The sequence below is a fragment of the Drosophila simulans genome, chromosome 2L (genome assembly GCF_016746395.2).
Source record: "Drosophila simulans strain w501 chromosome 2L, Prin_Dsim_3.1, whole genome shotgun sequence".
In the NCBI taxonomy this organism is placed as follows: domain Eukaryota; kingdom Metazoa; phylum Arthropoda; class Insecta; order Diptera; family Drosophilidae; genus Drosophila; species Drosophila simulans.
Window position 1 is genome coordinate 11,487,614 of NC_052520.2, and position 15,458 is coordinate 11,503,071.

The following is a 15,458-nucleotide window of genomic DNA, read 5'->3' on the forward strand; positions in this document are numbered from 1 at the left end:
GAAGGAGAAACAAGCGAATATTTATGGCAGTTTAAGTTTACTCAGAATTATCAAGAGTCTTGTCGCAATTCCCACTTAGCCAACTGTAATCCAACTAATCCGCAGATGCCAGCCCCACTCTTTTGAACCTAACAAATATTGCGGCTTGCTCTCTTATTGCCACGAAAGACATTTAGTGCCCAGGCCTCATTAGAATACTTGCCTTGTTAATAAGATTATGCTGACGTATGCACGAAAATTCCAAGGGAAAGCCAGGTGAAAATGGCTGAAAAGTGTGTTGGTAGCACAGCTGGCAAGCTGTGTTTGCACCACCGCAAAAGCCAGGGAGCCAAAAACCCACCTCTACCCAACCCACCCAATTCCGACCCGGGGGTTACCTGACATTTAATCAAGGCACAGCGCAAAGGTAAACAAACGGAAATAAGCGAAACTTCCTGTTGCTGTCACCGGGTTTTGTTGCTGCCGCTGCCTGTTTGCTGCCTTTCTGCGCATACGAAACGGAAATACAATCAAAATTGTGTAATGTTTGCTTGCCACCAGCACAGGCAGCATCAGCTGGCAGCAGGAAATGGTGAATGGTCTGGGGTTCCAGGGCGTTTTGGGGCTCTTCTTGGGGGATACAGGGGGCCATAGTGGGTTAAGGGGCTCGCAAAACACGTGCCAGATTGTGGTGAGGGTTTTTAGTTTTTTTTTTCTTGCTTTCTGCACCCCAAAGACCCTCGAAATGGGTTGATTTTCAGACTTTGATGGCTGGCTTTGAGGTTTGGCTGAGTGCTGACAGATGTGATCGGTGGATATACATATTTGCGAAGCGCTAATGAATTTTGGCAGCCATCGAGTGATTAGCATTATGCCAATTAAATATTTAATGCTTCCATTTATTTGCCATGTTAATGCGCGCATTCGATATGCAAAGGGAGAACCGCGAACAAGAAACTCACATTTCGACTTATTGCCCCACTTGTAAATGCAAATGGGTTTTTCCCCGGAAAAGCCTCGCGGGCGACGTGGAAATGGCGGAGCTGCCAAGGAAACGTGAAACATTCGACGAGTGTCAGTTATAATTGATGTTTTGACAAGTCAATCGTCAGCTAATTGGAGCCGCATATGAGGCATGGTATGAATTAGAGCTCGGAAATCAAGGAATCGAATCAAAGTTGTCAAGTGGTGACTGGCATTGATATGGAAAACTAATTAATTATTGAGAGCGCAGGAAGGCAACGACGATTTTTAAAAATCAAACAAAAACCGAAATAATTCCAAGAAAATTATAAAATATTAACAATGCCCTCTAAGAGCTTAATTAATTAAGGTATTTAAATAAGACTTCGTAATTCCACGAAATGTCTTCAATATGTTTGTAAAGTCGTTGCCCTCGTGAAAAACTTTAAACTCGAGCTGAATTAATTTCACTTTGAGCCATGTGAATGAAACTTTTGTGAGTAGGGCAACATTAGTTAAGTTGGTTTAAACTTTTTGGCAAAAAGGCAATTAATTAATAGCACAGAAGGTTCAGAAAAGGTCATTGACAGGCTTAAATGGGGTTTCTATTCGTTTTATGTGATAGATAGAAACAAAATAAAAAAAAAATTTTATATAAATCGAGGTCCTATCAAATGAAGCACTCGGATTATTTTATACCATAGTCACAAAAAATCACTTGCTATTAGTGAACCCTCAGTCGAAACTATTCACACCTACTCTCCCAATTCCACGACTTTGATTCTTGGAATATCCTGCGACTCAGTTGACAAACAAACCCTTTCATAGCGATAGCAACCCCCTTTTTATTTGCTACAAAACAATTTCCAAAGTCATATTTTATGCCATCAAAGGCATTTGTCATTTATGCACAAAATGTGTGGCAATTTGGGCAAACAGTTGCCAAAACAGAACTATGTAGTTTAGAGCGAGTATCTGACGAGTGAACACGCTGTGGGTGCTGTTTGTCGTAAAAATGTAGGCAGAAAGGGTGAAAATATAAAATGGAGAATACGGATACAAGCTGAGGAATGGGGCCAACAATTTAGCAAACTTGTGCTATTTGTCTCGCTGCGCAAAAATGGAATAAATACAAAAATATGTATAGAACGAGCATAGAAAGAAAATGGTTACGCAAAAAAGTTGACAGCACGAGCAATTTGAGTTCGGCTCTGGCCTGACTGACAAATTTTTTCTCTTGCTTTTGGCTAATAGTAAAAAATATGCGCGATGGAGTTTCTGTGTGACAGCTCTCGAGATTGCCACGAATTTGTAAGCTTGGCCAGAAATATGTATATGTATCCATGGGGCCATGTGCAGCCAGTCCCAAAAAAAAAAGAATAGAACCGAAGGGCAAACTAGCAAGCCATCTATTTCATTGCAAAAGACTTTATGTTGCGATACTCTCTCATACTCTATAGGCCTTGAAAAATGTTGTGGTTTTTAGATATTTCACAGATTTAACCTAATCAGACTAAGATAGGAACTTTGGCACTACTTTTCTTAATATTTTACTGCATTTTGCAAAATAAAACTAATTCTTTATGAAGGGTATATTAACAGTTGACTCCAGATTTTGAGTTCTCCCTTTAGTTACATTTTCCCTGGCTTTGAAGCCTCGTCAAAAAAGTTCACTTTCTAAATGTTGTTTTTCCACAATTTCATGTCGCTGGAGAAATGCCAGGCTACACACACATACATACACTCGGAGAAAGCCTCGCCCACGCACAGACATACCGCCGTGCACTTTGCGTTTATTGTAAGGCAATAAATTCGCTGGATAATAATTTCAGTCTGGCGTCATAGCAATGATAAACTGTAGATGATATATTATTGCGTTTTTAGTAGAATAAATAGCGACAAGTCCTCTGCCGTCTTTGCAGCTCCCTCTCTCTTTGCGCTCTTGGTGGCAGAGTTGGTGGCAGGTTTTGGCGGCAGGACGCGCTGTTTACCACAAAATACAGGCCGGAACTCGGTCTAAGCCTTAGCGCACATAAATCTCATCGGCGGACCATCATCCACCGCCCACTCCAATGGCCATGATCCAGCATAAAGCCCGTTCACATGCAAAGTGTTGTCTCGTGTTTGCAGTCTTGTACCGCGCCCCCTTTTTAAAATGCCCCCGTTTTATGAGTTAGTGTGACGAGTGGCCATAAATTTGATGGCTAAGAACTGAGTGGCAGCGCACATATATATATATATGTGTGTGTATATTTATGCCGGCAATCCGGCTGAAATTTACAAGTATTTTGGGTGCTTATAAATTGGGTGGATGAAAGGTTGCGGTTGCAGGGAAACCCAAAGAGCGCAGAGCAAGGATTACGCAAGATATAAATCATGAAAGAAATCCAGCACAGAGGATATTTTCCAGGAAGCATTTAAAGCAGAGAACGAAAAGGATTGCCAATCGTGAAGTGAATTGGAGTGGATGAAAAAAACTAAAACAAACATTTGGATACCCATCGGAAACCAAATATATATATATTAAAGGCACAAGCTATCGAAAGACGCGTCAGGCTGACAACGAAATTTGCCGACTGTCAATGCCAGGCTTGCCAAGGAAAACCAAAATTAAATGAAATTTTTTGCGTATATTGAATATGCACATAAAACGGAAGTAAAACAGTTTGATGGGCAAATGGGTGTTGGGGGTATACAAGGTGCTGTTCGACATGCCGATCGATTTTCGCTCGGGGATGCAGGCCAGACAAATATTTGCCATCATCTGGAAGGGTTTCGAGTGCCTTTGTCGGCTGTTTGATGGCTGATGTCCCAGCATAATGTGATTGACTTTAAGAATCGCCAAAAACTTCGCCATTCTCTCTGTATGCCCGCAACGTAGAAAATTAAAACGAGCCGGGGCGGCCCCAAAACCACGGTAAATAAGCTTCGCTTTTGGGCCCGCTTTCCCGCTTTTCCATCGGCGGTCAATGGAGCGTTGTGCGGACTTCTCCGACTGTCGTAACGTGAAATGAAAGCACGTAGCATTTTCATTTCGGTCAGTGTGCGGAATGCCAATTACAAGATGTGGCGGCCACTTGGCGAAAAAGGAAGTACTGACCTGAAAGAAATGGTGGGCCTTCTTTTTTGATCAAAACATCAAAAGGCCACAAAGACTCTACATAAATCTCTTATAGAGAAATTGTGCTATAATATAGTAAAATATGTTTTACTAAAGAAGCCATTAGAAAATTTTTTTGCTTTTCAATGTTATGTTTAATTCTTATATTTATATTTACAATTTGCAGTGCACGTTATTTAAACACAATGTCAGCTCTTCTAAGCCAAAACCAATCGAAATGCCTCTGGGGCAATATTTTTAAAAATTCTCAGTTCTCAGAAACTTAGAAGTACTTATGTATGTATGCCAAATCAATCTAAGTAGACAAACCAACTTTTAAATACTTTAGTTACATATCAACATCTTACTTGATTGACTACATTTATATAAAAATTAATCTTCAACTAAATATTTTTTTAAATTTGACATACAAACCTATTTTCTATGTCTTAAAATACATGTTTATTTTACTTGAAAAAACGCGAAGAAGGCCGAGCCTGTTTTATTATTAGGGTTTGCAATTGGAATTTTAATTTTTATTTCAAAAGTTATGCGTGTGGAATTTGAAATATCTTACAGAGCATGTTTCTTTTCCCGTCTGTACCTTTTTCTCCGCCTCCTTATCCGCTCTCATTCTTCCGTGTTGGTGTGTGTGTGGGAAATTTATTATATTCATACGTGTGTCTGTGCTTGTTTTCGTTCTTCTTGTGCTTCGCACTTTGCTTGTTTGCTAATGGCCTGTGCCCGAAAAGTATGCCACATGGATTTGTCCCACGGCAGACGTGGCGGCTACTTGATATGCACACCTGGCAACGACGCCCCAAAACGCTGGCTGGCAACTTTAAAACCCGGGATGCCCCCAACGCAGGTAACTAGCCAAAATGGAGAAACGAAGAAAAAGTGTAGGCTATTCTCAAAACAAGCATACCGAAGGTAAAATACTTGTTATTATAAAAATGCATTGAGATATTTTTCAAATAATTGTGCGTCACCATCTAGTAAATATTAAGTAAGTGTAACTGAAAAGATGTTCGTATAAGAATGCCAGTTAAGCTTAAATTAAATAATGATTTTATCAAAGAGATCTTGTACACAGGATGCAGTTATGTCTCATCTCCACTTGAGAGTAGCGAAACCAACTATATATCACAATGTCAGCGCACTTAACACAGTTTATCCTCGTGTCCCTGCCGTTGTTCGTGCCTCTATCTCTTTCTCCTTCGCCATATCACCCGCTATCTCTTTCTTTTTCTTTATATCTGTCTCTATCTCTGGGTGCCGGCTTATCATCCTCCCACGCTGCTATTATGCACACGTCGCGCATAACCATAACGATTATGTTAATGCTCTGCAGGATGGTGCAAGGAGGCGTGAGTGGGTGGATGTGTGGGTGGCCGGTTGGGTGGGTGGTTAATACACCTTGTGGCTTGTTCTTATGCTGGTTGCCAGTTCGTCACTCGCCTTGGCTTATTTCTGCTTTATTTACATGCTCTAAGTAGTTGTAATGGGTTCTCCACAGACACGACAAAGTGTTGGCAATAAAGCCAGATCTTGTCCTTGGTTTTAAGCCATGGAGTGGCCATAGAATCCATGAATGACTCCGGCTACTTTTTCCATTTTCCCATGACGCACGGCTCGTGATGGGATTTCACTAACGAGTATGCGTATGTGGATAATGAGAGGCGCAGTGAATTACACAAGACATTCAATGGGCAAAAGGATTTTCTGGCGGGTCGTGCCCGAAAATTGTGAATTTGGAGTGCCATTGCCATGCGATGAAACGTCATGATGGGGGCATTTAGACGCAGGGACCCGAAAAACTCAATTGCGCATGCAACGGCCGTTGCGAAAGCGTAAAACTTTCAATTTGCGTTAATGGCATTAAATAAAGTCACTTGCACGCACCCATACGTACATAATCTCGGCAACGGAACAGGAAACGGAAACCAACACCGAAACCGTGCCCATACCACATTCACTGGCCAGCCACTTAAAAAAGGTTGCCAAAGCCGCCCAAATGGGCTCGTGTCCTGGGTGTAAGTGCAGGTCTGATGCTTTCTTTTGCTTCGGAAATCGCATTAAAAATCATTGGCGAGCCATTTGCAAGGTGGCCAAAGCACGACATGATCCCCGACAAAGCAAAAATAAATAAAAAGTCGACAAATAAAAAAATAGCATGCGTGGCAGCAACAAGGGTTTCGTTTTCGGCTTAAAGCAGGTAAAAGCAGGTGAAATCTGGCCAAAAACAACCGACCCGTCGAAGGGAGCTCACCAATCAGGCAGCAAAACAACACGAAATGTCTGAGCGGAGGTTGGGGAATGTTGTACTTTAGATAAAGTTACCACTGCTTTGTGTTTGTGCTTGATGTTTTTTAGACTTTGTTACACACATTCAACATGCAATGCACGTAATGCCACAGAAACACATGCACACTTCTTGGCGCTCACACACACATACTAACTAACAAACACCTGGCAAAAGTTTTCCTTGAGAGACTTTTATCCCACTTTGCTTGTTGTGATATTTTCTTTCCCCAGTTTGTACTCTTGCTGCGAGTGTGATAAGTTTTTCTAAAAAACTTTGCCACTCCCGAAAGCAGAAATACGTATCCAAAGTATATACATGCATATAAATTTTTCCTTTAATCATCATTAAACTTTTTAAATGCGTGTCAGTTCCCAAAAGTTAAAGATAGCTGAGAACTTTTTGTGTGCAACAAAATTTAATTTAAATATTCCTAAAATTTGTGTGCATGTTTCTAAAGTTTTTATAGCCCGAGACTAACAATAAATGGAAAATATCTCATGGATAAAGCTTAGGTAGGGTATTTAAAGTTTGCATTGGCCTGCACCATTTCCTTTTTCACTCAGCCTGATTTCTTGGTCTCTATTGTTGGGTTTATAAAAGAGAAAAATTGACGGAGAGAGTGGGACAACTCAACCATTTGCCAGGGCAAACCTCAGCTGTTCCCCCGTCACGCATCCGCCCCGTATGCCAGTGTCAAAAGAGTGTGGCTCACTTTTCGGGGCAAGGCCGAGCGTTGAACATGATTTGTATTTTACTTACATACCGTTGAGTAAATCACATGCACAAACACAAACACCGACACTTCAGAAGCCCAGAAACTTGGGCATTTACCGAAAAACAAACAACAAACAAACAGCTAACAGCTAACGGCAAACAACAAGCGCTGGCGAAACAAATTCGAGTCTCTCTCCAAGGGAACTTCACTTCACTTCGATATCTGCCCTCGACTCACTGCAGTAATAATAATAAAGGGAATTGTTATTGTTTTCTATTAATTTACTTTTGTTGCTGCCTGTTATTGTTCTTTCCCACTGTTCTGTAGTTGCCACCGCCGCACGTGTGTGTGTGTGCGTGTGTTTCTCGGTGTTTTGTGTGTTACATTTTTGTGCTGTTGTCTGCATTTGATTTGATTTGTTTGGACTTGATTTTATCTGTTGAAAAATTGCTCAACCACGAGATCTGAGCCCTGGGTCTCTGCTGGAAATTGTCTGTCAGGTCGGCAGTGAAGTGAGTAAATTGATATAAATAGATTTGAATTTGTATGTGGAATGTTGTTTGCAACGGAAAGGCGTAGCAAGTGGTTGGAGATACCAATAAAGATGTGTTTTTCAACTTCCGAATAGCCTAAAAAATAAGCTGTACAGAGTTTCGTGCTTAAAGATGTAAAATACTTTGATAGATACATAGGTTCATAACTTTAAAAGCTTGCAACACTAGACTAGTAATCCAAATAAGCTTCATAAATTCCAAAAATCCACTAAATGAAAATTGTAATGTTCAGGCTATGGGGCAAGCACAAATATCATTGCCAAAGTGCATTTGTAACAAAGAAAAATACTTGGCATAAATTCGTTTTTCCACAGTTTCGGGCCTATTGCAATAATAATAAAAGCAAAATACTCGAGTACGGCCATGCAGAGCAATTTCGAAATATTTCTCATAAAATGCCGCGCTTACATAAATATTTAAACTAAAGCAGAGCCACGAAAGGCATTTCCCTATCTGCACTTAGGACTCGTCTAGAAATGGGAAATAAAAGCCCTATGCCAGCTGGCGGCGTTGTATTTTCCTGGCCAGAGGAATTGGAACTCGACGATGGAGCAACGTCTTCGAATGCCCTCCTCCCGGCCGGCATCCTCCTCCACCAGCTTCCTTCGGCATCGATCCTTGGGCGCCACGCTGCCTAAGTGAGTGAGTGATGAATAAGTCCTGTGTGTGCGTGGCTCTGAATGCGAGTGTTGGGATCTGGGCCAAGCCAACTGTCCTTGGGCCAGAAAAGCGATTTTCAATAGAAGACTCAAACTGGTAACATGTTACAGATTGCTCAAGAAAACGGCATTGCGTGAAATGTTGAACTGGGCTGAAAATTAGATGAGCAAGTACTGAAAAACTTTACATTAAAAGTATGAAAAATAAAATAAATATGAAATTTGTGACTGAAAAAAAAAGAATTTATATTTATATTATAGTTACTTTGTATAAAGTTAATGAAAAATAACACTTTATAAGTATTTCATCTATTAACACACTGTATTGTAGATGTAGTCATAATGGTGATTTATAGATAAATTTAAAGATATTTATCAATTTTATTGTGAATTTTTTGTTTTTTTTTTTTTGCTGAAATGAATTTTGCACAGCTGTTTTAAAAATCAACGATTTTCTGCTCTACCGAATTTCCATTCAGAGCATTTGCAGAGCTGTCTGTCAATTGGAATTTGTTGTTCACCGAGTTGGCTTCAATTTGTTGCACGCACTTTCGACGCCTTTCGGTTGCAAGTTGCCTTTGTTTTCGCAGCAGCCATGGGGCAGAAGGGGGTGTGGAGCATCCTTCGCAGGACAGGACACAAAACTGATATAAGCCGAGTGTCTATCTCGCATCTTGTTGCTGTCATTCCAGGCTAATGTCTTCGCTCCATTTTCCCTTTTTGTGTTCAATGTCTATCGTCATTCCCATTTGGTTTTCCGCTCGTCCTTGTCCTTTTTTCCCTTTATTTTTCCCAACCAGACATTGCACTGGGCTGCTGTGTTGGTGGTGTTGTTTCTTCTTTCTGCTGACACAGTTGGTAGTTTTTCTCTTCGTCCTTGATACACATCATTCAAGCCTGCTTAACGTGTCCCATCATATTAACTTGGCCAAGATGCCAGCGAATGTTGTTTTTCCGCCGGAGCTGGCATTTATGCTAAAAGGAAAAAACTGCTTGTCAGTGCGAGTGGATTGAAGAAGACGTTTCCCTGAATTAATTATTTTATTAAAAGCAACTTTTTGATTTCTACTTTCAGACTGGACATCTGTTAGGAACCCACTTGAAAGGTATGTAAATGAATTGACTTTAATATTGATATGCACTCTGTTTAAATATGCTAAGATACTCAAACTTAGGACGCAATCCCTTGCCAATCGAATTATGAGATCCATGTGAGCTACTGTGAGTGTCGGGCAGATTTTCGGCTTAGCAGAGTGAGCAGTGAATTTTCTAGGAAATGGCCAAATGCCTCGCAGCGGACTTGACTCCATTAAAAAGGTGCTCCATGGATGGTGGCTTGGCACCCGGCAAAGTTAAGCAGCTTATGACCCAAACTGATCAATAATAAACGAATTTGGTCGGGAGCTACGGCTCTCATTATGGATGCTCCGCGGGCTGGGGGATTTTCACTTGGAAATTTATAATCCACCGGGCTAACTGCAATTAAAGCGACTTAATTGTTTATTAATGCGCACTTCCCAGCAGCAGCGTGAAAAAATAAATTAATTAGTTGCTATTTTAAATATGGCGCAGACAATTTAAAATGCCACGCCAGTAAAAAATACGACTTCCATTTGCCACGAAGGGCCGACTCCTTTGATTTATGCTACCTGCACTTGTTCGAGGGGCTGCATCTGATTCTGATTCAGATTCTGGTTCTGAATCCGTGTATCTGGGAGTGGAAATGGAAATTAAAATGGGGGAGCCAATTTAATTGCTCGCTGGATTTTCACACTAAGTCCGTGCTTCCTGCAAACAGCACCAAAATAGCCCCTTGAGATGGGGAACATCACGAACGAGAACACAAGAAATGGGGCTTACTCGGCGGCAAGGGGCAGTGGGCGGGGGGCGTGGAGCGTTGGAGCATGTCGTGTGATGATTAATGAGACAATTTTTATGACAGCGCACAGTGGGCGTGCGTATGTAATAGTCTGCCCACATAAATATCCGAAATGTCGAAACATTAAGTGGAAATGGGAAAAGATATTAAACTGATTACTTAACTACTGCTCTATGGTAAAAGAAAAGCCCTTTAAAACTTCAAGATATTTCCTCAAGCTGTCGTCAAGCAACTATATTTGTAGGTATGAATTCGAGTTTTTATTAAAATTTTGTTGGTAAAGCATTTTTTAAATCTTCATCCATTTTTTATCGCCTATAAAACTGCTTTGACATTGTTTGCAGCTTTTGATCCACAATATTTATGTTTACTCATAAAGTTAATATGAAGAACAAAAATGTAAAGAATTGGGTTTCAAAAGTCAAAATTATAAAGCTATTTCCTACAATATTTTATAATCTCTAGATGTATAAAGTATAAATACAACTGAAAACGGGTTAAGCCGCCTAGTCAGAAAAGTAATCAATTCTTCTGGCACGCAAATGACAATCCCTTACCACTGTGCATTTACTAGAAAGTCTGATATCCAAAGGGCACGAAGACTTGTCTCTGGCACATGAATAACATGAATTGCGTTATGAAAAATGTACAACAGCAGTTCGAGGAGATGGATTGATAGCTGGGAATGGGTTGGGGATGAAAATGGGGGGACTTTGGGGATTCTTCGGGGTCTTTTCGGGGTCTGCTGCCATCATTACAGAGCTGAGCGATAAGCGACGTTGCATGCGGCGACACAACCGACGATTGCAATATGATGGATATGAGTGTATTCAAACATGTGCGTGTGCCACCGACAGACAAGAATGCGAATTGATGTGTCACGTGGGTGCAGTGCTGCTGACTTTGAGGGATTTATATGGAGAGCGTTGACAGCTGGCAAAAATTAGCTGCCAGTCCGTATTCAGAACTGCGAACTCCGAACTCCAAGCTCCAAGCTCAATGCTCCATGCTCCAAGCATTGCAAATGCCCAACTCCTGGCGGCATAATTAGCACAAACTCAAAACTTTTCGACTCCGACAGCCAGTGTGCTTACAATTATTATTGCTCTGGTTGTTGGCCAACCCAGGATGCATACATAAGCGACTGGCAACTCAAATTTTGAGCCCGAAATCCCAAAATGTCAGTGGCCAACAGGAGCAGACAGTGGAAGGCTGTCAGGGGACAGGACGTCAGACAGGAGCAGCTGCTGCCTGCCAACTGCCAGGACACCAGTTTGCCGGCTTTCCTGCTCGTAACAATGCAACAGAGCACTCAGCCAATCTGCAGCAGCTCTCAACGCTCTCATTATTCAAATGTATTTTTCGATTTGGCCAAAAAGTCCTTTTCAACATAGTTCGGTTAACAGAAAGAGTTACTTGAAAGGAGAACAACAACCATGCTCATTGCAGTGAAGGAAAACACATGATTAATATACAACTGCTTACATATAACACCAATAAATATGATTTCATTAAAGACTTCGGATAAGGTATTACTATCATGATTATAATTAGTATTAGTTTTGTCATCTTTCATAAATATTTTTATGATAAGCTATAAAATCTAATGATTAGATTTCCATCATCAACCATTCCGCCAAAAAAGATAAGATAATTTGGAAAATTTAAGTTATTATTATAAAATGAACCCATTTTAACGTATTAAACTTAAACATTCTAACAATGATCTTTTTCTGTAATATAACCCACTTAAACTGAGCAAAATATCGCTTTCCAGTAGAATTTCCAGCAAAGCTTGCAAATCAAGGCATATCCTCCAAGTAAAGCTCTTCCCAAAATATTCAGACATATATTTAAGGATATTTTCCGGCTGCATCGCCACCAGCCCGTGGGTTTCCTTCTCACTTGTCATGCATTTTCTAGCCAGCTCTCGTGAAATCCCCATCTTCCGCTCCTCTGGCCATCCAGCTACCTGTTCTATTGCCGTAACAAATCCATTTTACCTGTCAGCTTTAACGCGTAAGCAAATGGCAAAACGGCAGCAGCTGGCTAAGAAAGAGCGCAAAAAGCGCAAAACGCAAAGTGAAGAGCTATCTACATACATGAACCTACATACATATATGTATGTATATATGGGTGGATGCTTGCAGATGAGTGTCAGGTGGGCGTGGCACGGTGGTAGGGGCACTGATATATTGCAGAGCGCAATTAGAGCGCAGACCGCAGAATGAAACGAAACACTGGCTGCCGTGTAAACAAGCCACAATTGCGCCACCGAAGAAGAAGAAAATGGCGAAAACTAAGCTGGGGAAAACGAATACTTAATACACTAGCTTAACTAAAAAAGGGATATATAAATATATGATAAAGTAGTTGGCTGGTTTTAAGTTTTTATAGTTTAAATATGAAAATAATGGCTATTTTTAATGACTTTCTCGTGCAGAAGAATTATATTTTTGAATCGAATTTAAATTCTTTATGCAACTGCATTATAAATTCCACATTACCCTTTGGATAGAGAAACAACGGATATAAATTTTTGCGCAAACAAAATCAGGCACATCTAACACACATCCCCACCGACATTCACATTTAGACAATCAGACTTTTGTGCTCATGTCCTTCGTGTCTGTGTGTGTGTGTATGTGTGCGTGGGTGTATGCACGGAACACACACAATTGCAAATTACGAAAACGAATTCCGAGAAAGTCACAAATGGAATCGCATTAAATCAAATCAAACGAAACGTACGAAATCAAACGAAACAATTCTGGGCAGATGCTTCCCTGGGCTGGAATGGCTGCCAAAATTCTCCATCGAACGCCGTGTAAATCTCGGATGACATCTGAGCATATTGTCGCCTAATTACATAAACGCATGTGCAAAGGGGCGCTTGGAGGCGTGGTTCTCACGCATGGTACCTCCAACAATCGCTAATTAGTCTCGGGGCACTGACAATGTGACACGGCGGAGCAGATCAAACGGCTGGCTCTGGTACCGCCGCTCAGATCCCATGTTACTTTGCATCCTCTCTTTTTTTATTTGGCAAACTCAACTCGTCCCTGGGCGGCTTTTTTTATGCCATGTTTACCCCTCAGCATTCAGGTCGAGCGAAATTAAATGAAAACACAGCATTCGCGGAAGATCAAAGCGGATGCGACAAGTCATTGGGGATCCGAAAAATTTCCAAAGCTCTTCGTGCTGGGAAATTTAAATTAGTTGCACCGTTTAGCAGGGAATCATTTTGCAAACTGAACGCTAAAAATAGCAAGGTTAACTTTTGCGTGTACTTTATTATGGACTACTGGTATAACTTTCAATGTTTACGTAATCGTATATACAAATTTGTGCAAAATGACTCGCTCGAAAAAAATATAAATATTTAAAAAAAAATTCGACAATTACAGTCTTCCATATACTTCAACGCTGAAAAAAAAAAACAAAAGCTGTTTAAAACCATTAAAAGTAACGAGTTTTGGGAAACACTTACCGATAAATACAGGTGGTGTTCGCACCGTGGTTTGAATTGAACGAAAAATCCAGATTTCGAAAATAGTAGTCGCTGCGCACACTGTAGCTCTGAGTGCGCTTGTTGGCCGCGTTATCGTAACTCCACTGTCCCAACAGCTCCCTCTTAGAATTATCAATTCGCAATCCCTGAAAAAAAAGAGACATAGAAGACGTCGAGATCAATTACAACTGAGTGCATACATATACATCGAAGTTTTTGGGCGCACTCTTCACGCACAAATCGGGCGTCATTTCGCGGGCCACGTGGGTCAGGGTTATGGCCTCCACGATGATGGTCCTGGCAAGATGAAGAGTCACAGTGGCCCGGGTTCCATTAAATCCGAAGCATGAGCCCGGAGAAAGCCCAGCTCGAATCATATTCACCGGCGGATTACTGCTAAAGTCCAGACCCAGAACACTTCTGATAATATTGGTGCCATCAAGAGATTTTGCCTTCACATTAATGATCCTGGCACCCAGATCCTCGGAAGCGTAGTTTATGCGAGGCTTGGCCAGCGCCGCGGATTCGGGTTTCGGAGTAGATTGGGCACCTTTGGAGGCGCAATCGGCACTCTTCACCTGCTTCTTCAGATTGTAAACGTCGTCCATCAAATGTCCAATCTTGCGCTTGAACAGAGTATCCACATAGGCACTTACATCCCGGTTGCTGCATCTTCCAGAAGATCCTAATCCCTTCGGTTCTCCTCCAAGGCAATCGAACTTGCTCGAGCCCTGAGCTCCTTTGCTGTCTATCTGCTGCTGACGCAGGATGTGCTGGGGGAAAGCTATTGGGCTGGGTTGTCTGCTAGAAGAGATTAAGCAACAGTCTTACCGATATATCATCGACATCCTCACGAAGTCGCATTATGCCCAAATTATTCCTACTATTGTGGGCCATGAGGTAGTAGAAAAAGGCTGCGAGCAGAACAAATGAGAGCAAATAAGATACATAGACTCGCTTTCTAGCTCGTCGACAGCCATCCATTTTGGATGCTGAGTTGTTAATGCACTCTAAACAGGTTTCTGCGAAAAGTCAAGAAAAGTCTACTAGATGTTTGTAAATGTCACAATTTCTAGGAAGAATATCTTATATAATTACTGCTTTATTTTAAACCTATTCACGACGACACTCGACCACAAAAAGAAGTGTTCGATAATTGGGTCGTAGGAATGCGATGAATCAAATATAATTCCCCGAGAAAATCGCTGGAAAATGAACAATTGTTGAGAATAATGAGGCGAAATCGCATTAGGTGCGGCAGCATCTGCGAAAGTCTCTAATTGTCAATGGCTAAATAATTGAGAGCCGAGAGCAAAGGAAGCGAAAGGAACAGCGAAGGGGAAAAGCGAACAAAACGTAATAGCATTAAGGAAAAATCCAAATGAAAATCACTTTAAATGCTAAACAGCTGGTTGCCCCGACCGAGGCGAAATAAAAACACATAAAGCGCCTTCGGCCCTTTAAGCATCCATTAAAAATTTAATAACTTTGGTCCGGGCCCAATGCAATTTTGTAAAATTCTCTAGCAAAATTAATTAGTCAAACAATCCATCAGGACGCAAACCGGACCTCCTTAACGTGGCCAGTGCTGGCAAATTATGCTGGCCCAAAGAGTCCAGAGTCCACAAAAAGGTACGAAATCCCGCTGAGAGGGACGTGGCGGCAACGTGAACGTGATCATCCCCACATTTTGGTCAGGGGATTTTCCATCCAAGAGTCCTTTTTGGTCCGGCTCACGTGCGTTGCCTAAGCTGGCAAAATATTGACCCAAACCGGACGAGAAATTTAGG

The 15,458-nt window shown here is 41.3% G+C and overlaps 2 protein-coding genes across 2 annotated transcripts in view; one reads left to right on the forward strand and one right to left on the reverse strand.

The window, feature by feature from the left end:
- LOC27206553 overlaps positions 1 to 15,458 on the forward strand; it is a 43,967-nt gene that overhangs the window by 15,784 nt on the left and 12,725 nt on the right. Inside the window, exon 3 of the mRNA XM_016180009.3 lies at positions 9,354 to 9,384. The gene's annotated coding sequence lies outside the window, so the exon portion shown is untranslated. The remainder of the gene's footprint in view (positions 1 to 9,353; positions 9,385 to 15,458) is intronic.
- Positions 13,431 to 14,724, reverse strand: LOC6739231 (SUN domain-containing protein 1). The gene is made up of 4 exons (XM_016168995.3): positions 14,500 to 14,724; positions 13,869 to 14,441; positions 13,648 to 13,814; positions 13,431 to 13,583 (listed from the first exon to the last, which is right to left on the reverse strand). The coding sequence occupies exons 1-4, from the start codon at positions 14,650 to 14,652 to the stop codon at positions 13,559 to 13,561; spliced, it is 918 nt and encodes a 305-aa protein (XP_016024672.1). The 5' UTR covers positions 14,653 to 14,724; the 3' UTR covers positions 13,431 to 13,558.

Bases quoted from the DNA above. Each gene is read 5' to 3' on its own strand.
- LOC6739231 (XM_016168995.3), bottom strand. From the start codon at position 14,652: ATGGATGGCTGTCGACGAGCTAGAAAGCGAGTCTATGTATCTTATTTG. The intron at 14,442-14,499 runs GTAAGACTGTTG...GCTTTCCCCCAG, and splicing joins AGGATGTCGATGATATATCG to CACATCCTGCGTCAGCAGCA. The intron at 13,815-13,868 runs GTATGCACTCAG...CTTTTTTTTCAG, and splicing joins CCAAAAACTTCGATGTATAT to GGATTGCGAATTGATAATTC.